Source organism: Pomacea canaliculata, linkage group LG13 (assembly GCF_003073045.1).
Source record: "Pomacea canaliculata isolate SZHN2017 linkage group LG13, ASM307304v1, whole genome shotgun sequence".
Taxonomy (NCBI): domain Eukaryota; kingdom Metazoa; phylum Mollusca; class Gastropoda; order Architaenioglossa; family Ampullariidae; genus Pomacea; species Pomacea canaliculata.
Window position 1 is genome coordinate 5,773,904 of NC_037602.1, and position 25,157 is coordinate 5,799,060.

General features: G+C 41.1%; 1 protein-coding gene across 1 annotated transcript; it reads left to right on the plus strand.

Moving 5' to 3' along the window:
* Window positions 1–1,394: 1,394 nt before the first annotated feature.
* On the plus strand, window positions 1,395–14,929 carry LOC112554628 (carnosine synthase 1-like). Its single transcript, XM_025222536.1, has 9 exons — window positions 1,395–2,606; window positions 5,019–5,530; window positions 5,807–6,014; window positions 8,604–8,674; window positions 9,133–9,364; window positions 10,001–10,263; window positions 10,383–10,763; window positions 11,192–11,510; window positions 13,220–14,929. The coding sequence occupies exons 1-9, from the start codon at window positions 2,192–2,194 to the stop codon at window positions 13,789–13,791; spliced, it is 2,973 nt and encodes a 990-aa protein (XP_025078321.1). The 5' UTR covers window positions 1,395–2,191; the 3' UTR covers window positions 13,792–14,929.
* The last annotated feature ends 10,228 nt before the right edge of the window (window positions 14,930–25,157 follow it).

Consider the following 25,157-nt stretch of genomic DNA (forward strand, 5'->3'; position numbering starts at 1 on the left):
GTCATAGACCGGATCATGAGAAGAATAAACCACCACCAGTTTGTCCATGGTGTATGGGAAGCTTTAGTTTGGTACATGTTATGATTGTCCTGAGCTCCAGATTATCCGCCGGCAGTTTTTTTTTTTTTTAACAGAAAATTCAGTTGTTGTTGTTGTTGGGTTTTTTTTGTTTTTTTTTTTTTTTTTTTTTGTTCAGGTCTGTCCCATTGGCAGCAGTCTCTACATTTGTAAGGATAGACTTTACCGTCAAATTTAAGAAATTGTATGTCCTTATTGTTTTCTTTGGTTTCTTGGTGGCCTTTTCGGGCTTCACCACTCCTTTTTACACTTAATCCTGTCATACTACTACTTGCGACTTGTTCTCAATCCACGTATCTGGTGACGGTAAAATTCGGACGGTGCAATTTTTATGCCTGTATCCAAACATTACAAACTTTAAAAAATGTGTTCTGTTGTCACATGCCACATTACTCAATCCTCTCAAAATTCGTCGTTTGCTCAGAATTTGCAAAAGAAAGTGATCACTTTTTCTCTATAATAAATAATAAAGCCTTTATTTCTCGTGGGGATCAAGAAAGCTACATATACACTAACTCTTCTGCAACAGCATAGTGCACCCCGGTATTCCACATACAAAAACACAAGGGGTCAAAGTGTAACTCGGGGGCCCTCGCGGGACTGGTTGTGTTGAGTTTCAACCTCAACTCCAAGGGTACATGTATTCGAGCGGTTGAGGTGACACGAATCTGTTTGTGACAGTAATGTGTAAACACTTTTGTTGTGTTTCAGCATGTATTTTCAGTCATCGGCACACATCGTACTACCCGACTTCGGAAGTAACCGATCATGCATCGCTCACAGTATCGATGCAATGCACAGGTGTTTGTGAGTTATTCAACATTCAGAATGTTGCATTTTTATCGTTTGTCATTGTGGAAAGTTGTCACTCCCACCTAAACCCCAAAATGGACGAGCTGGTCAAAGTTCTTGTTTGTGGATGCCAGGATGTCATTTTAAGAGGGAAGGTGGTGCATCCGGTTGGCACCATCCCGAGCATGCCATGTAAACTGTTCATACGTGTTAGTGCGCGTGTTCCGCCAGTGATAGAAGGGATTTAACATTTCTCAGCTGTGTTGAGCTGCTTGAACTGAAGCATCGGGTACAATCCCATTAAACAGAGGTGAGTGGAACTGAGGAGACCGAACAAAGGGGAGTGGAGGGAGGAGTCACGTGCCATTAATCAACTGCCTTTAATAAACCGGCTGATAGGGACATTATTGCATTAAACTTAATTAGGTTCAACTGGTAAGGCTGTTACTTGTTCCGAAAAAAATTTTTTAACCACCTTTTCACGAATAAATGAATCTATTTTAAAGTGTGTGCGAGAAACAGAAAAACATGCGAACAGTTTACATGACGGGTTTGTAATGCGTTGTTTACTCAGTTGAAGAAGAAAGCTTACGCGCTTCCTGTTGGGAAAAAAAAAATACTTCACAGTCGTTTCTTGATCGATAACGAAGAGCGCACTGGGTGTGTTAACTAACCCTGAGTAGCAGGAGTGGTTGTTGTTGACAGGGCGGAGATGCACACACATTCTCTCGTGATTTCCGAAGGACTGAGTGAAGCACTGGGTACAAGTGGAATGGTGGAGTCATGCAAAGCTGACCGGCAGCCGCTTCCCGCCATCCAATCAGAATCGAGCTCATAACAACATTCAGTAGCTCTCGACTAAAGCGTGCGCTTGCAGTCTCCTACCTCATAATACTCAAAAAAACCCAGCGAAGTGCATTAGAGAATCATACTGCGGCAGGGGAACACGGGGGAGGCGAAAAGGTGCTCAGTACAGCCATAGTGAAGCTTTGCGGTGAAGAAGGAACCACTGAAACCTCTCCGTCTTGTTGATAGATTGACTGGAATAGGCTGGTTCTGCCCGGTTTCGCCGAGGTCCAAGCTTATAAACTTGGGAGTGCGCATGACTGATGCTGCAGCCGACGCTGTATGTGGATGTGCTGGCTTTATAACAACGTTTTGGTGAAGAACTAACTGTTTACCTGACTCATTCATTTCAAAACAAGATCGTGCTCTCGAAGCTTACTCAAACTCTACATCAGTAACATTTTTACATAATCGGCGGGTCTTCAGAGGCGAGAAAAATAAATCAGTGCGTGCGAAGTCGAGCAGACGACGAACAATGGATCTAAAAAATTTTTCTCAACGTGGGTTTTTCGAAGGAAAGTGGAAGTCTCTTTGCGACCACTCGACGTGCGAAAAAATTCAGCCGTCGCTGAAAAATGATTGCTTTTGCATCACTTGCCATATCAACCATGATGCTGATGTTGATATTCTGTCGCAAAACGGTTTCAGGTACGACTGTTTACGCCGCGGTTTGCAGAATGGCTTGAACATCTCAAGTAGTGACCAGAAAGCCCCTAGCGGCGCTGGATGTCCAGTGGAAAAGCAGTTCTTTCTTCTGCAAAAAGTTCTCAGGGAAACTAGCCTGCCTGCCACTGTGGACAGAAGAGATGACCCAATATTTCCAACTGGGGATGAAATCACGATTGTGTACTTTGCAGAGCTGGAAGAAAGTTTGGCAGCTTTCTTTGAAGGTAGGTAAATAATCTTTCTTTGTGAAAACATGAGTGTTGTCACGCTTTGTGTATTTAGCCTAATTTACGGTTCATTGTGGCTAAAGGTAATATAAAAATGGAATAAAATGCACAGTCAAGGATATCACCCATCATACGATTTGTTTACCCTGCCATTTTGAAAGAGAGCAGTAAACAGTCTCTAAGGTAGCGCTGGCAGAAAGTAATCTCCGAAGTCCTTTACTGCATTATAACATTGCTGGAAGCAGAACAGATTTCCTGTTTCCCTTTCACAAGCCTGTCAATAATATGCTTACTGGTAGAAGTGGTAGTAGGTATATTTATTTGTTTCTGCACTGATGCGGGTATGTCGGGATCGTGAAAATGAGAAGTGCGGACGAATATTGAAATAGAATAGGTCATACAAGAACCATTTGAAATTAAACGGATGACATACTTTATAAATCTTTCTGCTAGCTTCAAACCAGAGAAGTCATGTGGATCTTCACTTGCTTTTTTTTTGTAATACTGTTCCCACTAGACGTGGTCTTAGTAATATTTGACTAATCGAAGATAAAATGAATAATCGGTCAAGTAATGAGCAACCTTTGAAGGATTAATTAATTGCAAATGGTGATTCGTGAAAGAGATGGCATCATTGCTGTTAGTGTGATATTCCAAATATTTTAGAAATGTACATCCTTGGCCCGGTCCGTGACCCGAATCATAATGTTGCCAAAATACAGAGGCAAGGAGAAGCGGTTCCGGGCGGAACTGAGAAGCCAGATCGAACAAGCGAACACTCGGTGTGTCTTGGAGATGCTGGAAAGCGGTTTACACCGGATGATAATCGTTATCTAAGCCATTTGTTTTGATTCTGCTTCTTAAAAAGTGAACAGAATCAAGTACCAAGTTTGCAGAAATATTTCATCATGTTTTCATCTCATTAAATCTGTTTAAAATCTCTTATAACCCTTGCCATCATATTGGCACCGCCTGGTTTTTGCATGTCTAATTTACATCAGGTAAAACTTAAAAATATGCAGAGATATGTTGTGATGACCACACATAACAACCCATTTTGTGTAGTACTCGTAGAAAGTACAGGACACATTGTTGTCCCTCCTTTCAAATATATGTGAAAACAAGAATCAAGATTCTTGGATTAAATGCCATAAAACATTTGAAGATGATGTTATACAGTTTAGACAAACAGTAATGTAGTTGTGTAAGCTAGAAATGTTGAAAAATTACACATGAACACATGAGCTTTTAGAAAATACTTTGTCACTTTTTATTTTGATCAACTTCACAAACAAGATGTATACACCTATTCTGTCATTTTAAATTAACCTCCAAACTGCAAGACATCACATTACATGGGTTGTTGATCATGTGACCATATGAACCGAAATGGCTGACAGCTATATTTATAATACAACCAACATGTATGACGACACATTTGCTGCTATAACTTAGGTAAAGGTTTCTTGGGGCCAGCTTTTTGTGAGGGCAGTTGGTCTGTCTCCCTCACTACCTTATCTTTTCCATTTGGCATTGGCTACTCATTTCTAACACTGGGTGAACTGGCGAAGGTTTGCTGTGCCACATGGGTATCAAACTATCGTGCTGCAACGTTTCACGCCAGTGCTTTAACCACTCGTATATCTGCTTCCCCTTGCTATAACTTCCCACTCTTCGAAGTGTGACAAATCTTATGAGGTCTTATGAAAAGTTTTAAGAAAAATATGAATGTGCAGATGAATAGCTTTATAGAGTATGTTGGCTCTTTCATTACCTTGTGTTGTGATAAACCCATTACTTGAAAGATTTTTAAAAAAAGTTTGGTTTCAATCACTACATCCGTTTCATATCACTCCCTCCTCATTGTGGGATTTGCGCTGAACTCTTTTAAATGTGTTGATTGCATTTAGGGGCACACACATACACAAATCTGAACTTAAAAATATCTCAAATAAAAGTCTCTGAACTGAAACCTTTCTTGCATGTTGCAAATGGTGGACTTTTTAAAAACCATCGGCTTTCACTGAAGGTTTGAGTGCAGATTCTGTACCACAGTCTTATAATTATCTGATTATTTTTCCAGGTAAAATGGCTTTGACTAGGATTTCCAAAAATGTATAAAATTATTATTAAGATCAGCATAATAAAGTTGCAAACTTAAGAGCATTATATTAAATGCTAGTACTGTAACCCCTAACAACAGTTGTGGTATCACAATGGGTTAAGTTTGTGTGACCAGTGCAATAACTAGCTGTTCAGTGCAATGCATTCCAAAGCAGAAACTTTATCAGCTAAACTTACCAGGAGACATGTAACAGTTAAATGTAGTTTCTTGAAACGTAGTTTTAAGCTGTCTCAAGCCTTTCAGTTAGCTTCATTTGTTTTGTTTTGTTTTTGTTTCTTTGATAGGAAATCGTCAGTGCCCAGGCTGCGTTCTTCTGTTAATGACCACATCATGGGCTACACGTGAGCCAAGTGCAGATGACCCATCGTTGTCATCAATCATGGTACACACAGCTATCACTGCAGATGCTGGTGGACAAACTTACCTGGACAACTATGATCCACCACGCCGTGCTACCTATATTGTTAACCACCTCACAGGAGCTACTACTGATGGCCGTAGGCATGAAGGAGAAGACATAGTCAAGTATGGTCTGGAATGTCCCATGGCCAGCTCGATGAAATTGACCAAGCGCACAGATAACAAGTTGCTCACTAGAATGATGTGTGCAGCCTCTGGGGTTCAGCACCCAATCACACTGGCTTTAGTCCCACAGGATGGAATGTGTGACAACATGTATGAATCCATGCCCAACATCGCTGTCTACCGACGTCCAGCATCTGGAATCACAACCTCATGGGTGGAACCACTTGTCATAAACTTCTTAGCACAGGACTCCATGAAGCCCTACAAAAAGGTCCTGTTTGGCTTTTTTTTAAAGCTGGAAAGCTGTTTGTTTGAAGGGATCAAAATGTTACCTTTCAGGTTTTATGCAAAACATCGATAACATATTTCTTTAAAAGCATAGCTTTCATTTTCTTGTATTAAGAAAATCTAGTCTCTTGGTTTTGAATAAATAAGAAACATGATGATTGAAAAATTCTTTTTGGTTATTTCTGTGGTGGAAAATTTTTTTCCAATACAAGATAGGATTTAATAAATTGCTGAGTTTGTTTTTCTCCACTTTTCACAGGTGGTGGTCAAACCTTTTGGCTCCTACTGGAATTCTTGCAAAGGTGTGTCATTTCATGACATTCATGACTTGAATTCGATCATCGAAGCAGTTCTTGATCTTTCAAGTCGAATTGACCGCAGCGATGGGATTCTTGTGGAGTCTTTCCACTCTGTTTTTAAGTCCTCTGCTGCATTGAATGTTGGGCGGCATGCAGTCAATGTGGAAGGTCAGTTATATGTAGTAGTTGAGTGATTGTAGGTCTGGTTATATGTTGTGCAGGATGCAGTGTATGCTGCTTCTCTCACCCACTTACCACCCACACCAACACCCCTAACCCTTTGAAAATATAAAACTTAAAAAAAAATTATTTTCTGGATATGTGTGCACAGCTACATGAATGTTTTGCATATGATATACGAGATAAATAGTTAAAAGGCAGAGGTCCCAGATCAGTGATTTCCAGGTTAACAGATCTAAGGTACAGGGCATGAAAGTTTAAACTATCCTCTTCACACCTTTATTAATCTGGTTATGCACTAATCTACTGGATGAGCAGAAAGGATGAGAGGGCTTCCAATACAGACAAGCCTGCGACATTCTGCTTCAAGATGGATTGCGCTAATGGGGCTGCAGCTCCTTCCTTGATTTCTAAGCCGATCTTGGTCTCTTTTTGTTGGATTTATGTAAAGCAGCATCAGACATCACACTTCAAACTATTACAAAATGTTTTAGAATTTGTAGCTGTAAAGCTTCTACTATACCAAAGACCAGCCTAGAACCCTTTGTTTTGCAGCTGGTAAAGAGTTCCCCTGAAGCACAGGCAGTACTTTTATTTTAAGGTAGTTTCATATGTATATTTTATCCTAATAAATCGAAGCTTGGCTTCAGCTTGCATATATCCACCAAAATGACCATTAAAATTAAGTAATTCTGCTCCAGGCACTGTTTCATATTGCAAATATTTCCACTTTTAGGTCAGATGATCTTTGATTTTTTTTTTCCTTGAAAAACCTGTTGCAGTCAACACAATTAAATCAAATTTTTACATTGCAGGAATGAGAAAAATGTAATTAAAGAAAACATCCTTTTTTGGATTTTTTTTGGCACGAAATAATAATAGATAAATTTATTTGCCTGCCTTTTGCAACAGAAACTCCAAGCGCTGTACACTGATAAAGAGCAAGACATGTAAGAAGTACGTAAGTAAACGAGACTTAAAGAACACAAGAAAACAAAGCATGTGAATTAATAGAAGAGGGGTAGACATGTTCGCCAGCACACCAGGGAAAAGAATACTGGAAATAGGAACACGGATGAATAGACCATAGTGGAAAACATGGCCTGAACTTTTGAAACTTTGTATATTGGGGACATAATATGTATTAAGTGTGCAAATAGACCTATGCAATAAGTAGGATTGCAACAGTTCAGAATGACTAAGGTAATGTTACCAAAAAGGTAATGTTCTTGCATTAGATTTATAAGAAGATAGAATGCAGTAACTGTGGATTACATCTACAGAATTTGAAAACTGAAAGTATGTTCAGATAGAATCATGTATTTTTTTTTTTTTTTAAGATGTTATTTACTACCAAGTCTGGGAGGCTTGTCTTTGTGTTAATAATTGGAAGCAGAACATTCTGCAGCACTGCAGAAGCCTCCTTGCTGCACAAGAAAATAAGGTCAAGACATTCTTGGGGTTACTACATCAATAGCTTCTTTCAGTAGGAGCTAACCATGGATGGTGCATCCCTAGCATTACTGTCTGGCAGCTGCACATGTGGGTGAAGAGACCAGTGCATAAATAATAGCCTGTGTTACAGTGGACACATCTGTGCATTGTAGCTTGTGTTTTTGACTTCGTGAAATATATGCTGCCCATTTGTCAGCTGCAGCACTCAGTAGCCTCTGTTTCCTTGTCATAAGATGTTAGACTAGAGTACTTCTCCACCTTGCACATTCAGCACTTCCAGTCCTCATTGTGCTTACATAAGACAGACCACTAAATTTATGCCAAGAACAGGACTCTAAGTACAGTGAAAAGCAGAAATATGGAGGTAAAAATTAGTGAAGAAAATAATACCCTCATTGTACATTAATGGGTAACAGAAAACTTGTACAATTTACATTGGCTTCCTTAAAGTTTATTAGAAAATGTTTTATGGAAGTCAGTGAGTCTTTAAAACTGTGCTGAAAAAGTACGTGGATATTTTAGAGGCTTTATTAAAAAAAAAAAAACCATAATGACTTGCTTTCTAACCCGAAGAAGCTAAAAAAGCACACTAAATTTGCTATAAACATTTAATTTTTGTAGTTGCATAACCTATGCCTTTACATGCTCATCATTATTGCAGATGTCAAAAGATGAAAACTTTGCAACAATGAGGGGAGCAAGGGGGTTGTATAGTTTCACCTCCATGTGCATGAAAAGTATAGAAATAGTTTTAATTTTCCACCATTTAACAACATGGAATAAGTTGTACATTCTAGGTTTTTTCCCCCAGTCTATCTTCACTTTTGTTTTTCCTTGAGGACAACTTTTATAGCCTGAGCATTTGTTTCATGGAAAGTCTTATTGCATACTGTTTGTCGCTATTTGTGGGAAGAGGTAACTGTCCCAAGCTTAGACATGCACTAAAAACTAAAAACAGAATCTCAAAATTTCAGAAAGGATTGACTAAGTGTCCATGGCCCAAGGATTCTGAGAAGGGGCAAAGCTCCAATCCCGTAGAGGTGTTGTGCTTCTGCAATTTAGATTGACCAGCGATGGAAACCACGTCGACAACAATCAGCACAGCATTTTTTGTTCTTGCAGGGAGGGAGCTTAGCTTCAGGATACGAGCTATTGTGTGCAGAACACCACAAAATGGGGCTCGCTTGACTCAGGTATGAAGGTTTGTATGATTGTAAGGTGCTTCATGGTCTTGCTTAAAGAATAATAATAATGAGCACATTAATATAGCGCCTTTCTCCAGCATCAGTCGGACAAGAGCACTTGATGTAGAGGTGCTCGAGCACACGTTTTCAGAGCAGCAGCAGCATGAATACACGAGCATAATGCACAGCAGAATAGAAATAAAATCGGAAATCGATTGAGAGTGCATGACCCTATAGTGTAACCACTCCTATGAAGAAGTTGAAGGCCATCAGCACAGATGCAGTCAGCATGGAGTGCATTGCATGGAATCGTCTGCAAAAAGGATATCTTGACATGTCAAACTTCAAAAAAGTGTGAATATTCCTCCGTTCTCATTATCCCCTCCTCCAAAAAAAAAATGTCAACAGACATGTATCATGATCCTCATTTTTTCCCCATGAGTTGTCATTTGTTGCTGGGGTTCTAGGTCTTGACAGGTGTTGCTGATGCTGGTGCTCCTTTTGGAGGAGCCAAGACCATTGGTACATCACTGGAAACAACTCTGCGCCGCTGGGGTGTAACTGACTCAAAAAGGCAAAAAGATATTAGAGAAAGCATTAAGCGTGCCTCTGAGCGGCTGCTCCTGACACTGATGAAGCATGAGGAAAAGATGAGTGCCGAAGAAAGGGGAGGTATTGGTGCCCAGACAGAAATGATTGGTGAGGAAGGATGCTGTTTACCTATAAATGTAGTCAAAACGCACATTCAAGATTCTTCTGAATTCTCATTGAAGAATAGCTGTATTTTTTTTTTTTTTTAGCTGTCCAGCATGTTTTGTTTGATTGTAAAAAATTGAGTCAATTCAGATGTTGTCTGTTTAGCTGTTTCATTATGTAACTTTCAAAGTGTGTTGCAATATATCATTTAAAATTATGTTTAACATATTGTTTTTGAAATCGTGATCAATTTGTGACTTTATATCACACAATGCTAACAATATAAAATCTTAAATTCAGTACAAATCAGGAGCCTCAACCCAAGAGTCCTGATATGACTCCAGCAGTTAAAAATAAACCAATATAAATTTCATCCATCTATCTAAATATTCCAAAAACTTGCAGAACAAGTTTTCATTGCTAGACAAGAAACATTATTTTATAAAAAGTGTACATTTTAATAGATCTATGATGTTAGTCATGGTTTCTTTACCTTTGCACTGATAACTGCAAAAGTTAGAACAACCATATTTTCAAATGTCACACAGACTATTTCACAGCTGTATCTGTGGACTTAATTCATTCCTGTCAATGACAAAAAAACTCAGATAAGACAGTAAAGAGCTCAAACTCTTACAGGTATGGACTACATACTTACCAGCATCAATGACGCCATCGTGCCTTTGGTCATTGAGGTGAACGCACATGACTGCCTGTACGCAAGCTCTGTTTATGAAGTCATGAACAAAGATGTTAGAGGCGAGGCTGCACGCACTTTGGCACAGACGATGATTGCAAGGTCTCAGCGCTTTCTAATGAAGAACAAAGTGATCCTGATAGTGGGTGCTGGTGGCTTCAGCAAGAGAAATATTTGGAAAGATGCCCAGGAGTTTGGAGTAAAGGTTAGTGAGAAATTTTAACTTTATCGAGTTCTGGTTAGCTGATTTGCTTCATTTTCATAATAGCAAAATTTAGCATTCAGAAATTTTTCATTTTCTATTATGTCTTGTTTGACCCACAGATAGTTCTTGTGGACTCCAACCCAGAGCACTTCGCTCGCCGTCAGGTTCACATGTTTCTCTACTACGACATGAGTGACCATACCCGTGACAAGGAGCATGCAGACGTCATCGTGCACCGTGTGAAATCAGATGTGGGACTCGTGGATGGATGTGTCTCCTTCTGGGAAGACTGTGTCCCTCTTGCTTCACTTGTTGCAGAAGGATTGGGCTTAACGCGTACACCATCATACACTGCTGCCATGGCTGCTAATGCCAAAGGCCTGACCATGAAAGTTCTTAGTGGAGATTATGAACCGCCACATAGCCCTCGCCCCAATCTGTATGCCAGCCCTGCTGTCCGTGTCACATCACCAGATGAGCTGGTGAATGCTGTCAAACAGGTAGGGTAACTGCATACATTAGAGTGATTTTTAACTCCATTTAGACATGATGAAATGCCAGTTTGAGGAGGATGCTAACATTTTACTCCTCAGTTTACAGTGGGCAAAAAAAAAATTACTGAAGAATTATAATTATAATTTTGATACATTCAGAAGAAAAATCTATTTTAGTTAGACTTGCCTTGAAATCTGCTTCTTTTGTGAATGTCAGGGTTGTGCTGCTTATTGTTTAATGACTTTTTGGTCATCAACCAAGTGGGCATGGCTGCTTGAGGGGACATGTTGAGTATTAGTAAAGAATTAAAGGCGTGTTTAATAGCTTTTATGGCAAGGGGAAACAATTGGCAGCCATTTTTCTGCTGCTAGCTCAACCATGGAAAAAAGTAATTAAGAAAAAGAGTAATATACAGAATATTGTTGGTTCACAGGTTCCCTTGCCAGCTATCTTGAAGCTGGAGTATGGCTCTTCAGCTGTGGGTGTCAAGCAGGTGAAGACCCTACAGGAGGCTAAGGCATTTGTGCAGCACGTACAAAATACCCTTCAGTCTGAGAAAGACCACCCAGGAGTGGGGCTGGGCCACTCGCGCTCCTTCGTGTTGATGAGTCGCCTGGAAGGCACAGAACATGATGTGGACCTTGCCATGTTTGAGGGACAAGTCATGGCTGCATTTGTCTCGGACAATGGACCTACACGATTGCCCGTTTGCTCAGAGACCACTGCAGCTATGCCATCTGTGCTTAACAAAGGTGAGTTACAGTATGTTTTGTATAACTGGAGGGAGGGGAATTTCTTGAGTTTTGAGGCAGTAGATCGGGGCTTTGCAGATAAAGGTAACAGAGCAGGGGAGTTAATGAAATGGTCTGTCCACTCAGATAAATATGAGATCCTCAGTCTGAACAGTCAAATGCTGCCAAAGCATGAGTCACACTCAGCCTTCTGCTGCTTCACAGTTATGTGTAGAGAGCGTTGCTATAAGAAATCATAAACAATATTTTATCAAAGTATAAGCCAGCAGCTGTTAAGCCATCACCCAACAACCAACAAGAAAGCGGTTGGAGATAAGAATGATTGCCAGATAAAGTCTGCAATCATAACTGTTTGTACATGTGATGTGAAAAACACCCTGCTTGCAAATGCTTGGGCAAAATTTGCATGGCTTGCAGACGAAAGGAAAATAATATAGAATACCAAGGAGTGAGACTAGATTGCATACTGTGACTACATTTCTGTATTAGGATACAGTTGTATAAAGCACCAGGTCTTCGTACATTAGTTGGTGCTTCCTGGCATACTAGTTATAAGCAGCTGTTTTATAGAAACACCAAATCACAATATTCTGTTGCTTTCATTTTTTAACTCAGTAGGTGAAATAAAAATCAGTCCTTAATAAATTAGCATGATTTAACATTGTTTGCAACAAAGGATGCATCTTGGTGTTTTGGTGTTAATGACATACAGTCTAAACTGTTTGTCTTAATAATAAATAATACCTTTCCAAAGATTTGCTCATAACTCTTTACATAAATCATAGACTGTCATTAACAGCCACGCACCATATAACAGACACGCTCGCTCCTCATGGACAAAGTAAATTACAGATGCACGTTATCCATGCTTATATCGGGACAGGTTCGCAGTGAAATCGTAGTTTGGAAAAGAGGTGACTGAAGTTAAGACTTAAAGGAGGCAAATGACAAAAGCTGACAGGTAATCAGTTCCATGTTGATGGGGCTTGGTAGGACGAATACATATATTTGTCAACTTGTGGGATTATGAAGAAGCTTGATGTAAGATGAGCAAAGAGGTTATGCAGGCTTATAGATGGGAGTTAGTTTTGAGAGGTACCGAGGACCAGTGCCAGAAACATCAAAGTGGAAAGTTTGTAAGTCTATGATTGGCAGCCATTCTTGGCAGAATGGATTTTCCTCAAAGTCAGCTCATGCTAATGGATCTTATTTTCTCTTTGTCACTATTCTCGCCGTTTTGTGGTAGATGGAAGGTAGTGAAACAAGACGTTGGGGCTTCATTTATTTGATATGGGAGAGATTGTTTCTGTGTCAATATTGACATTGATCTCATCTAGCAAACAGTACAACATTAATGATGAATGATGGCAGCTATATTGTGCAAACACAAGTAGTTGCTTTTGGTGGGTTTTATTTGACTGCCTTAACATAGAAATCATACTTTCCTTCATTGGTGTTGTATAAGACTCCCAATTGCATAAGCATTTATGGACAGAATAGAATAGTGTTGAGAAAATTTAAGTGGGTGCTGCATTTTGAAACTAAAAATGTTTATTTTTGTATTTTGTATATTGCAAGTTCAATAGCATATTTCCTTGAGACATTTACCTTTACCCTCGTTGTATTAATGTACCAACATTCACCAGAATGAAACAGTTTTATATATTAATATTTACCATGCGCATATGTGTGTGTCTGTGCGTGTACAGAGGAAGAGCAACAGCTAGTGATGGCTGCTGCAACATGCTGCAGGAAGTTGGATTTGGTGACAGGTGTTTTCAACGTGGAATTGATATTGACACCTTGTGGGCCACGCCTTGTTGAAATCAATGCCCGCATGGGAGGCTTCTACTTGCGTGAATGGATTCGCACTATATATGACGTAGACATGCTCCACCTGGCCTTAATGGCAGCCTGTGGCGTGCGCCCAGTGGCTGCCAACAGCATGGCATACGGGTACAGCAGCAAGCAGGCGAGAGAGAACAGGGGTCAGCTGATGGGCATCCTCCTGTACCCTTCGCAGCACAAACAGGCGCTGTCCACCACTGCCACACCACGCCACCTGCAGCGTCTGCATGACCAGGGCTCCATCATTTTCAGGCAGATGGAAGAGAATTTAGAAGACTGGACGCTTGAATTTGAGGAGCCTCTAGCTAGCATAGGAGTGAAGGCTCCAACAGTTGAGGAGGCTCGTGCCAAGCTTGAAGGCTTGTGTATTGGCTTGGGACTAGAAACGGAAGAGTCGATGCGTGAGCTTTTGCAAGACTTTGTGATGACCTAGTACTGAGCCAGACCAGAGAGCAGGATTGAATCTCTGGCTGTTTCACCTGTATTTATTATATATTGTAAAGAGAACCAAATATTTACATAGAGATCATTTTTTGTACCCATCGTCTCTGTGCAAGTTGGTCATTAATGTGTTCCATTGTGAATCTTTGTATGTAGTGTTCATCATTGCTGCATTCCTCCTTACCTGCTGTATATCCGTCCTTGTGTTTCAGTAGGTTTTTTGAACTGTGGAGTTGCTGGGGGAGAGGAGTTTGTGTTGTTTTTTTGTATTTTGGAAATTGATGTCATTTTTCTTTATTGGTTTGGCAGAGCAGTTTCCACAGGTTATTCATTGACACATATCAAAGAAGTAACCCTTTAACAGTGGAAGTTAAAATATCTGATTAGGATCAGTGGTGAAGTTGATGGTATTTTTCTGTTTAATCAGTTTAGTTTTTATAGCTTTGATTCACAAGTACTTCAGTAGTAGATTCAGTTGTTGTCATACAGTTTGGTGTTCATGCAAAGATGACAGGTGGTCCAAAAAAAGTCTAGATTGAATTACATTTGATGTGAAATATATATTTTGTAATTAGGCGTTTAGGCGCTGAGTTTTTCAGTTAAATTACAGTATATGTGATTTAAATGCAAATAAATTTTGTGCTGTGTATTTTTGTTTTCCTGGGAAAGATCATAAGATCCCCAGGCTATGGACTTGGAAACAAGACAAATGTTTTGAACTGTGCATTGTATGTTGGGGGGCTATTTACAATACAGTTTTTCCATGTTTCCCATGGAAGATGAGGCAGAAGTAAGATTTCACAAATTTTCTAGTATGATTTTCGTGGACGGGTGTAGTCATGGTTTGTGCTATTGGCCAACTTGACTTGCTGCTATCAGCAGTTGCTGCAATAAGCCAAAACAGAAATAGATGCTCTTGACTGATGTGGCATAGAAAATTCAGTGTTAATGAAACAAGTCAAGGCTTTGTAAAAGCTAGCATTCTTAGATACACTTGAAGAACGTTTGCCATTTAGCAGATTTTGTCATAACAGATACATCTATTTAAAACCATGTAGCATTTTTTTAATGTGACTGAATTTGTGGTCTGTAAACAAAATACTGATTTTTCAATAAAAATGAGAAATATATTCACTGAATACTGATTGATTCTGCAGTGAGTAAATGGCTGTGCTTTTGACCCCAGAGAAAAAAAAAATGGTGACTTTACTGGGACATCATATTGTACAGCTTGACACATGCTGACCAAAATTGAATGGATCGAAACTAAACTCTTGGTAGATTGTTTATTTTTGCTTTTCTTATTTAGACAGTTGAAAACTGAAACTTGCTGCCATCATGGAAGTCACTAAAAATTACGGCAAACGTTCAAGCATTAAATGCCTTGTCATCAGAATGTTCAATGACAACTAAACAATACCAGTCAAATCAAATCTCTTAGCAACATGTTACTGGTCGATTGCAGGTCATTAGGCCTAGCATGAGCTACTGGGCACCTGTCACCACCCATGTTGTGGACTTGCATGTCCATGGTGGATCCTTCAGTTATTAACATAAAGATATATTGATGTTCATCGATCAAGCCAGTTTGTATAATTGTTTCAGCTGACGTCTTTCACAAAATTCATATTAGCATCCTATCTGTGATAACCTTCATGCCGACAAGGCTCAAGTGATATTCTGTGTTTAACAAAACATGTTTTGGAAAAAAGTGAACATAAGGAAAATTTCATTTTCTCCCTCCCACTCGCTGTTGGTGCTGTTATAATTGAAAACCCAAAATTATAATGCTCATGCCAGCACAAGAGCGTAGAACAATGATCACGTGATCCTTTATGGGGCAAACGGATCTTATTATGAGATGTGCTGCTAATTAACAAAACGTTTATGAATTTAATATAGCTTGGAAACTGTTTCCTCCCACACACTCATTTTGAAGAAATGCTTCTTGAACTTCTTACATAGACCCATAAGTGAGTGTGTATTCCATCAACCAGTATCGAAGTATCGACCGCTCCACACCATCCACCCACCGTAAGACGTCCTCCACTCTCATCATCAAAGGCAAATAACCAGATTTTGACCACACCTGTCGTACTTGTAATTACTAATTAACTGCCTGGGTTCAGGTTCGCTTGTGCAGGAGTTGCCGTCCCTTGGCAACTGTTGCCGTCACGTCGCCATGTGGAAGTCGATGATCAGCGCAGTCCAGTCTCCACCCGCTGGTTTGTGGGCGAATTAAGATTGTCCCTGTCGGTAACTCCAACATCGACACAGACGCGCATACACGCACGTATTCGTGTGCATAAGTGAGTTCACGCCGCACTCCTTGATTGATCAGTCGAATGGCTTCACTGGCTGGTGTTATAATTTAGCTGTCACGCTGAGCGAACAGGATGGTGCGCGAACCTGTTGCAACATCAAAAGCCAAATCACCTACCGAGCTCTTGACAAGGTAGGCGTGACTTGTCACACACCTCATTGACAGATCCGCTTCTGTTCTCGTTGGTCACGCGGTGGGCCATGGCGCTGCAGATGTGTGGATTTTAAACAATCATACGTTGAATACGTTGTCATCCATGTCGGCCCTCACCTCGTCTTTTCAAGAGCACTGACACTGAAAGTTCATTGAGCGGTATACAGAAACTGATTCAAAAACTGAACACAATGCATAAATATCACAAATAGCTTGGAAAATTAGGACAATCTACTATTCAAAAACAACAATATTGACTATTAATTTATCTATTGTAGCGGAAGCTGCTGCACCCACTTGTACTATAATAATACTACCACTAAAAATCCGATCTCCATAGGTTAAAAATGAAAAAAAGAAAGAAAAAAGGTCATTCCCCCAATATTTTCAGAGCATTGGGGAGTGAGGTGTTAAGAGGCCTTACTTTTCTCGGGGCCAGCTGTTTCTAATGGCAGTGCCCATCTCTTCTCCCTTGCTGACTTACCTTCCCCAACCCTCTGGAATCAGGTACCATTCCTGACATCCAGGTCGACTGGGAGAGAAGGTCGCTGCACCACATGAGTATCAAACCTGCGTGCCTCTGGGTTTGGACTGCAGAGCTCTAACCAAATGGCAATCCGCTTTCCCTGTAAAAGTTGATATTCTCTTGACTTCCTGATTGAGTAGATAAGCAGATAGAAATAGAAGGGAAGAATCAAGGTTTGTTTGACCTATCCTCTTACCCCAGTTACCACTATAGTTCATGAAACTATAGGAATATTTCAAATTTACTTAAAATACTTGTGCATCAAATGTTAACCTGTTTTCTGTTGTTCCCTGCAACAACCTTCTTATAGAAATAACTGTAAGATTCCAGTACTAAATAAATGGTGATAGAAACTAATTTAAGGCAGGTTACAACATCATCTCATAGCTTTCAGCTTCTTTAATCACTGATTGCATGTCTGAACTAGCTAACACACCTAAGCATGAACGACTGAGGGATGATTATTTTGTTCGTAATGCAAGGGAAATAAGCATGTTCACCCCATGTCATTTCGACAAGCGCGAGTTACCTAACTTGACTGCTTCACAGAACTGTTTCGTATCGGAAAGTTTGTAACAGCTGTGTATCGCAGCGTCGATCGTGTGTCGGAGGGTATGTAAGTATCGGAGGTGTCTCAGAAGGCACATAACTTTACACTATAGCCACAAACATTTTAGAGTTGTGTACACGTGAGTGGTTAAAGATCAAACTATTCATACCCTTTTGATAAGAAAATGTCACCAGTGGACAAACCCGACAAATTAAAGACAATACAAGGTTTATTTCCTTCAAAGTCCAGCTTTATTTTTTTTTTCCTTGCGATGCCTTTTCTTTTCACTCTCTGTGTGTGTTGCCAAGTACAGGTAGTCCTCGGGTTACGACGAGCGCTTTGGTTGGAAGACCAAAATCAACGCCGTATCCCTGTGAGTTTTATGGTTATTCAGGAGAAGGCTAGGCGACTGTTTGAGGCGTTGAAAAGAGAAAAGGGGGAAGGAAGTGAAAGTGAAGAATTTGTGGCGAGTAGGGGTTGGTTTATGATGGTACAGTACTGTATGAACGTATGATCCGACTTACGTCGAAATTCGGTTTACGACGCCGCGTTAAGAACGGATCCCCGTCGTAAGTCGAGGACTACCTGTATGCGTTCGAGTGAACAAATGAGCGCTGCTTACCTCGCCGCAACAGCTTCGCGCAAAGCTGAGCGTTCGTCGAGTTTTCTGAAAATTTTATTTGCAGGTCACAGGAAGAAGGAAAGTGTTTTTGTCTTTTTTTTTTTTTTTTTTTTTTTTAAACAGTTTCACAAATATTATCCTAGGCGTCGTTTTACTTTCTGATTAATCAAGATGATGCGAGAGGTTCTGATAACTTTCTGGGACACAGAAAGCGGATTTTTTTTTTAAGTCCAATCTTTTAAGCCACACTTTTAATGATTCTGCAATGAAATACAAATCACCTGGTATTCATGCAACTGAAGAAAGTAGAGTACACGAAGAAAGCTCGCGAGGCCCGGGTCTGTTAACTATTAAGTGTTATATCCAATAAAGAAATACTTGTGCCCCACGACGAGATGTGAACCTATGACATTCGACCTTCAGTGAAAACAAGTCAGCGTCAAGCAAACATTTTACCGGATCGCTCTTTAGTTGTCCTTCAGTCCCTGCTCTGTGTGTGCGTGAGAGAGAGAATGCGCGTGCGTGTGTGTAAGCGTTCTTCCTTTGAAATTAAAATATTCGTCAAAGTTCTGATCATGTCGGCGCAAAATTCTGAGGTGGTCACTAGAGCAAAAAGTCAGCAGCGACGCGTACCGCTCCTCTTTCGTTTGTCTTCCGCCTTCTCGTTTAGTCGTAGTGGAAGTGCTGGTGTGCAGATCACTCGTTCGCGTGAACAAATCCTGCAAAGGCCAGCCATCCAATTTCGTCCCAGCTACACAGTTATCTCTCTCCCTAGGAGGTCCGATCTCACTGGTCTCCAGCCCCCATCTAGGTGTCATTGTGTGCAGGACTGTCAAGTCACGTGGTGAAGCCTGAGCACCCTTCTCTTGGTGAAAAGGACCGAGAGAGATTTGTCGACACCGTCAATCGTGTTGCCGGAAAGTTTGCTCTACTGGTGATTCAGGATGATCCTGAACACACACACAAACAGGCATCAAACAAGAGACCCGTTTCTCTTGACTGTATCTCTTTTTAGCCAAGCCACCTGTGCACTCTCCACCACCACAGAGACACTTTCGTCAACGCCTTCTCCATTGGCTGTATCTTTGGTAAATAAGTCTGTATTGGTGGGCTGTGTTTGAACATAATCCCCCTACCCCTTTTGCTCTTCGAATATTTGGAGAAGGGGGTGGTTTGGGAGGTGGGATGGCGAAGGGGCGCTTGGCCTCCATCCCTCCTGTTTGTGACAATCAAACGGCAGGCGCGTTCAAACAGTCCTCTCCCATCGGTTGGGCCCTGCCACACTAATCAGTATGATTTGCTGCGATTCGGACCTGCAGTCAGCTTACAGAATACATGTCGACAAAGACCAGATTGTGATGGCGACAGACCTACAGACATAGAGCTGATGGCAATGGTTGAGGTTTCTGTTTATTATTTGGTATGTCCTGAAAAGCATGGGGGCGGAGTAGAGAGAAAGACCTGTCACTTGTTTCTTTTTTGTGAAACAAGTCATAGTTGTTTTTACACAGAAGTACGCGACCATAATTTCCAAAAAAGAAAAAAAAATGCTTATTTATGCGCAGGTGAACATCTATGAACAGTCTCGACTGGCGCGTCTACAACAAATTTGCTGCAACTCATGTTGCTCACCCAACGACTGGAAATAGTTAAAGGACAGACAGAGAACATTTATGCAAACATATTCTAAAATCAACATCACCGGCATAGGCTATGGGCCTCAAATATCAGTTTACGTCTGTTAGCGACTTCTATTGCAAGTGCTAATGTGTGGACAAAGGAACAACATCAAAGATTGTGCAAACACCTATGTTTGACTCTCTGTGTACATTACAAAGAACCAGAGGTTAGAAACGTTCATTCAAACCCACCGTGTCAATCTGCAGTTTACACTCTTCATCTTTTATTTGCTTCGCTTGTTAATAGTAAGCCTTTATATTTGTCTGGTCCTTGATGTCCAGTCTTTAATGATTAATACATCACTATACTTCGTTAATCTATGTTGAAATTCACCTTGAAAGTGTGAAAGTGAATGAGAAGACAGTGGGTGCGTGTGAAAGAGTTAGAAAATGCGTGTTAGAGTGTGTGTGCCTGCGTGCCCAAGTGAGAAAGAGAGTGTTTGTGTGTTTTGTCGCACTAAACACTCGTAAATTATCAGACACAAAAAAATGCAAAATATTCTCAGTTTCAGAAGAACCATTGCCTATTCTTGTTCTGCTGATCCTTGCCAGCCTTCACCTTATGCCCATAAACACAAACCGATTAAACTTGTCGCTGTCAAACACGTGATAAACATCTAAGCGAGAGTTTGCTCAAGGCTTCTACCCGCCAAAGCCTGACCTGTGCCAGGCAGGTTCAAAGTCTCTCCTCGGAAATAAATGTTGCTCTAAATTACTAACACTGTAAGTCGTTTCCGATAGCAGCACTCACTCCTGGCTCAGGGGGGAAAAAGGTAAAAAATTAAACTAGCCTGGGGTCTGAAGAGGTTTGCATGGGGTGGACTCTCACAGCGGCTCCATATTTTATAAGCTTGTCGTCGAGTCAGTGCTCGAGCTGAACTCTTCACGCGCAAGGTGCTCGGAGGCCATGAAGGGTCAAGGCCATTAGCAGCTCCACGAGACGTCTGTGACTCCTCGTCGCTTACGAACTCTCTTGCCTCTCGCAAGTACCCGAGATTAGAGGGCAGAGGCCGGCACCGTTTAATTTGTTTTAGTCCCACGCTTAAGCAGACTTAGCGTTATCGACTGACGACAGGCTTGATGTGAGAGTGAGGTTTGTGTTGTTGTTTATTTCTGCTTAATTTGACGTGTCTTTTGATTGCTTTTGTTAGTGCTTTTTCCTATTACCAATTAAGTGCGGTTTGGCTTGTTTGTTTGCTTGGTTTTTTGTTTTTTGTTTTTTGTTGTTGTTTTGTTTTGTGGAACATATGATAGCGATAGTTCTGGAACACTGTGGATGTGCCGAGGAGTGAAGCACTCCAGGGAATGACATTTGATTGATGTTCCTTTATTTGGTATGAGTAGGATCCATGTTCTGACGACGATCTAAGGGACTGCTACGTTTGGGATAGTTTTTATGTCGTGATAATATGTTGTTGATCAGTGAACGTTTCCCTGTTGGGGGCTCATTCGTCGTTCTAGTGGGACTAGTGCCGTCTGTTTGACATGTTTGATATTTGGCCTGCGGATTGTGTTTGTGTTGTGTGTAGACGCTGACCTTTGACGTGGAGTACCGTCATTTTGTTCTGACGTCACATTATTTTCACGTCACACCATATGTCAGCTGTGACGCGGCTTGAGCTTATCCACAGGGGAGATAAGGCGCTATACAAGTCAACTGTTCTTATCTTGCTTCTTGTGTGGAGAATGGTTATGTAATTGTGAATGGTTGTGTGTGTATATATATATATTATATATAAATCGTGCGTGATGATGCAAGTCATGATCGTGCCGCGCTAGGTGTCTATCGCTGCAATCGCATATTTCTTCTTCCTTTATATAGACGTGAATAACTGTCTTCGGAACAAGTTAAAAATGTCTGGACTTTTTTTTTTCTGAAACTATTGATTTCTGTTGAGTCCAAGACCAATGAGCGATCGACATTGTCATAAGCACCATGTATCATGTCATTGTAGTCATCCTAACACATCATTTCTCCCTTATCCTAACATTTCCCATTGGTTATCTCTTCACAAAAGAAGACTTTACTCTTTTCTGAGTTTGGATTGTTGCAGCAATCCCCATTTATTTTATGGGGGACATAACTCATTTCAGATATTGTATCCTGTTGGGAGAAACCGAAAGTGATCCACTGCAATGGCAGGAGGCATATTCTATGTGGGCAACGCGTGTGTGCGTGAGCGCGCGCGATATATTGAAAGGGGTTAGTCGAATTAACTCTCCGTACACTCTCAAATTTCATTTCTGCATCGGGAATCACAACAGCCACAGTAACCAAGGACACGAATAAGTGGTCTTCTATCGTCAAATAACACTGGAAGTATACAATAACCCAACAGGTATACTCCTTGGTATACACAGCTCAAGAAAAGCGACAACAGCTTTCTTTTGTGAAAAGCGTAAAAGATGGATGGGGACAGAGGTTGCCACATTCTTCACTCGTTCCTACAATCGGTCCTGTGAACATTGTTAGAGCAGGGTTCTCCCAAGATTAACCCTTTTCCTGCAGACAGCCAAGACAAGAGGAGCCTGTGAAGATACTTGGCAGGTCTTTCGTCGAAGCAACGCAAACGTTCTTTCATTCCGATCCAAAACCAATTTAGTTTGCCGTTCCTGAAGTCAACGGTGTACTTGCCATTCCTACAAGCTGTCCTGTGCCACAGCCTCCGACATGCACCGTCACGTGGTCGGTAAGTACACAGTTGTGAGGCAAAGAGGTTGAGAACATACATCAGCAAACTTGGATTTTGCTGCTACACAGGCGAACACAAAACAACACAGACATACACACAAGCATACAAAGTATGAATGGAGTAAGCAATCAAATAAATAAAACATAGAAAAAAAAAGAGGAAAGTGACTCATTTCTTGTGCCGAATGTCACTTCGAACAGATGGTTGGACTGCATGTGGGAAAGGTAGGTACAATGAACTAAAGAGGAGGTATAGTAACGGAACATCACTCTTGCCCCCAAATTCTTCCTAAAGTCATGATTGGAAAAGACACTGGACCCTGGAGACAATCACTAGTAACTCACCTTGTAATCCCACATCGCTGGCCGCAAACACCATCCTCAAAGGATCCACTACTCGTCAGTGCTGGACCAACCAAAAGCACAGACGCGAGATTTGGAGGAACGATGTTGGGAAGGGGGAAGACGGGGGAGGTATCGAGTGGGACGAGAAAGAAATAGAGACGAGGGTTAACACGGTGAATTTGATTATTGATCTAACATTGTTTGTCACCCCTGGGCGCAGGAGCTTTATTGTGTGCGCAGAATTGCTAGGCGCATTACTGTTGTTTGCTGGCGTTCCAGGTTCCAGCTGGCGAATGATCTCAGGACAGGGGCTTGCTGGAGAAGCTAATTATTAGCATTCAGCATAGCGCGAAATGACCTCAATCGCGAACAACCATCAGACATGTTAGCCAGCGAAAATGGCGCTTCGAAACAACATACCGTACCCCCATGCAGTACCTCCATACATCAAAGCAAAGATGAAATGAAAGGCTCAACGGCTAAAGGAGAAGGCAAGGAAAATAGCAAGCGCAGTGATAGACATCGACCTTCGGAAAATCTTCCACTCAGAATTTTGGGTTGCACACACAAAAAAAAAAAAATTGTTTGCTTACAATTTGGTTTACATTCTGGGTTCAGATTTCGTCTTGGGCAAGCTGTTCTTTCTCTCCTTTTTGTACCTATTGACATCATCAACTACTTTCCCGTGATCTATTTATGTCTTTTTGTTTGTATGCCTGCATCTTTCACTTTCTCATAAGTCTTCTTGTCGTCCGTATTATTATTATTTGTGTCTGCGTCTATTTTTGTGTTTGTGTATTTTTCTCTCATTGCCAAGACAAGGTTTCGATGAGCCAATACAGCCTTGCATTCACTGTAGACAATGATGGAGTTGTCTACCACAGCGACGCGAAAGGTTACTCGCATGAGGTGGAGCCCCTTCTTCAGGCGGATGTGGTTGAAGAGCTGGTTGACCGAAGGAAGCTAGCTGTCCGCAGGAAGACAGTTGGCTGAAAGAAGCCGGTTTGCTGAAAGCGAGGCAATATGACCAAGCCACGCAAAAGCAAGCTAAGGGTTGTGTCCCCCCTCCTCCCCATGGCCACTTGGCCGTACACGCTGGCTTCACTGCAAGGCAAACACATTGACCTTTGTCAAGTAAATACAAACACCCACACGGCTGCGACGTAAACACAAACACCCCAAACTGTGCCGAGCAAATATAGATTGGCTATCCGATTTCGGTGTGTACACGGCAAACGAGCGACAAGTTTGCTGCTTGGTAGGGCTACGGCTGTTGTCAGAAGCTTGCGTCTCTAAACAATAATTCCTTTTTCTTTCTTCCCTTTTAATTAAATTCTTCTTCTTCGTCTTCAACGGTCTGAGCGTCAGGATTTTTCAATGGTTTGTCTCCCCTCCATCACCTCATCCTATATCTCACACCCAACAGTGCGTAAATCACCACTAGGTGGAGACACTTTCTTGTCAAACAAGCTCGCCATCTGTGATCTAAAACCATTGGATAAACCCTGTGCACTGCATTAACCCGCACTGCAACCATCTTAACACTCCTTATATAACGTATGGAACACGGACAGATTGACATCTACCTCCTGAATACTAAAATCAAAGAACAAAATCAGTTATAGAAAATAAAAAAGCATAACAGTTTATGAAAAGTAGGAGTCTACAGTGGCAGGGCACCCCAAAGATAGTTTCGCCTTACGAGTACCAATATGGCGGCTAGTCAGCTTCAGGAAGAGCCAGCAGGGTCTATCATTAATTTCAGATCAGTGGTATTGCACAGGTTAACTGCACCGGAAATTCGTTGCAGACAAAGATTCTTCCCACAATCTCTCGTACACCTTAGAGACAAATGTCAATATATAAATGCATCCATGGGCCAACACATGACGTGGGGTGGGAATATGATGATAAATCCTGTCTTTTTCCACATCCTGTGTTTGCAATAACCGTAAAGCTTTTAAGGCTAGTAAAACTTTATATTAAACAAATTTCCCAACGATAGAGTTCATTAAATTCGGTGTACACTATTCATTGATGTATTTACGCATGTTCTTATTTGAAAATAAATAATTTAACGAGATTAACGTACTTATGCATTAGTTGTTAAAATGTCAATAATGTGAAATATGTTGCATTATATTGACTAAAGAACTAAAATACTTTTAAAAGTCTGACTTTAAAAAAAAATGATGAAAAGAACAACTGTCTACCTGCAGCTCTTATTGATTGACCGAGACAGCGTTAGCTGAGTCAGTTTTTACAGACTCCCCATCCCTCCAACCCAGTAAATCCAACAACCCCACCCCGTCATGTCCCCGTCTACTCCGCGCGCGCATGCACGCCAGAAATTCGAAACTCGCGAGGATGCTCGTGCGCCCAGTGGGATTCCACGAGACTGTGTTGTCCCGTCATGCTCTGAGACTGTCGACCCTACATACAGCACGGACGTGTATCTCTGCTCGACT

Coding starts and splice junctions, on each gene's coding strand:
- LOC112554628 (XM_025222536.1), top strand. CDS start 2,192: ATGGATCTAAAAAATTTTTCTCAACGTGGGTTTTTCGAAGGAAAGTGG. Junction 2,607..5,018: donor TTTGGCAGCTTTCTTTGAAG/GTAGGTAAATAA, acceptor TTTCTTTGATAG/GAAATCGTCAGTGCCCAGGC. Junction 11,511..13,219: donor GCCATCTGTGCTTAACAAAG/GTGAGTTACAGT, acceptor GTGCGTGTACAG/AGGAAGAGCAACAGCTAGTG.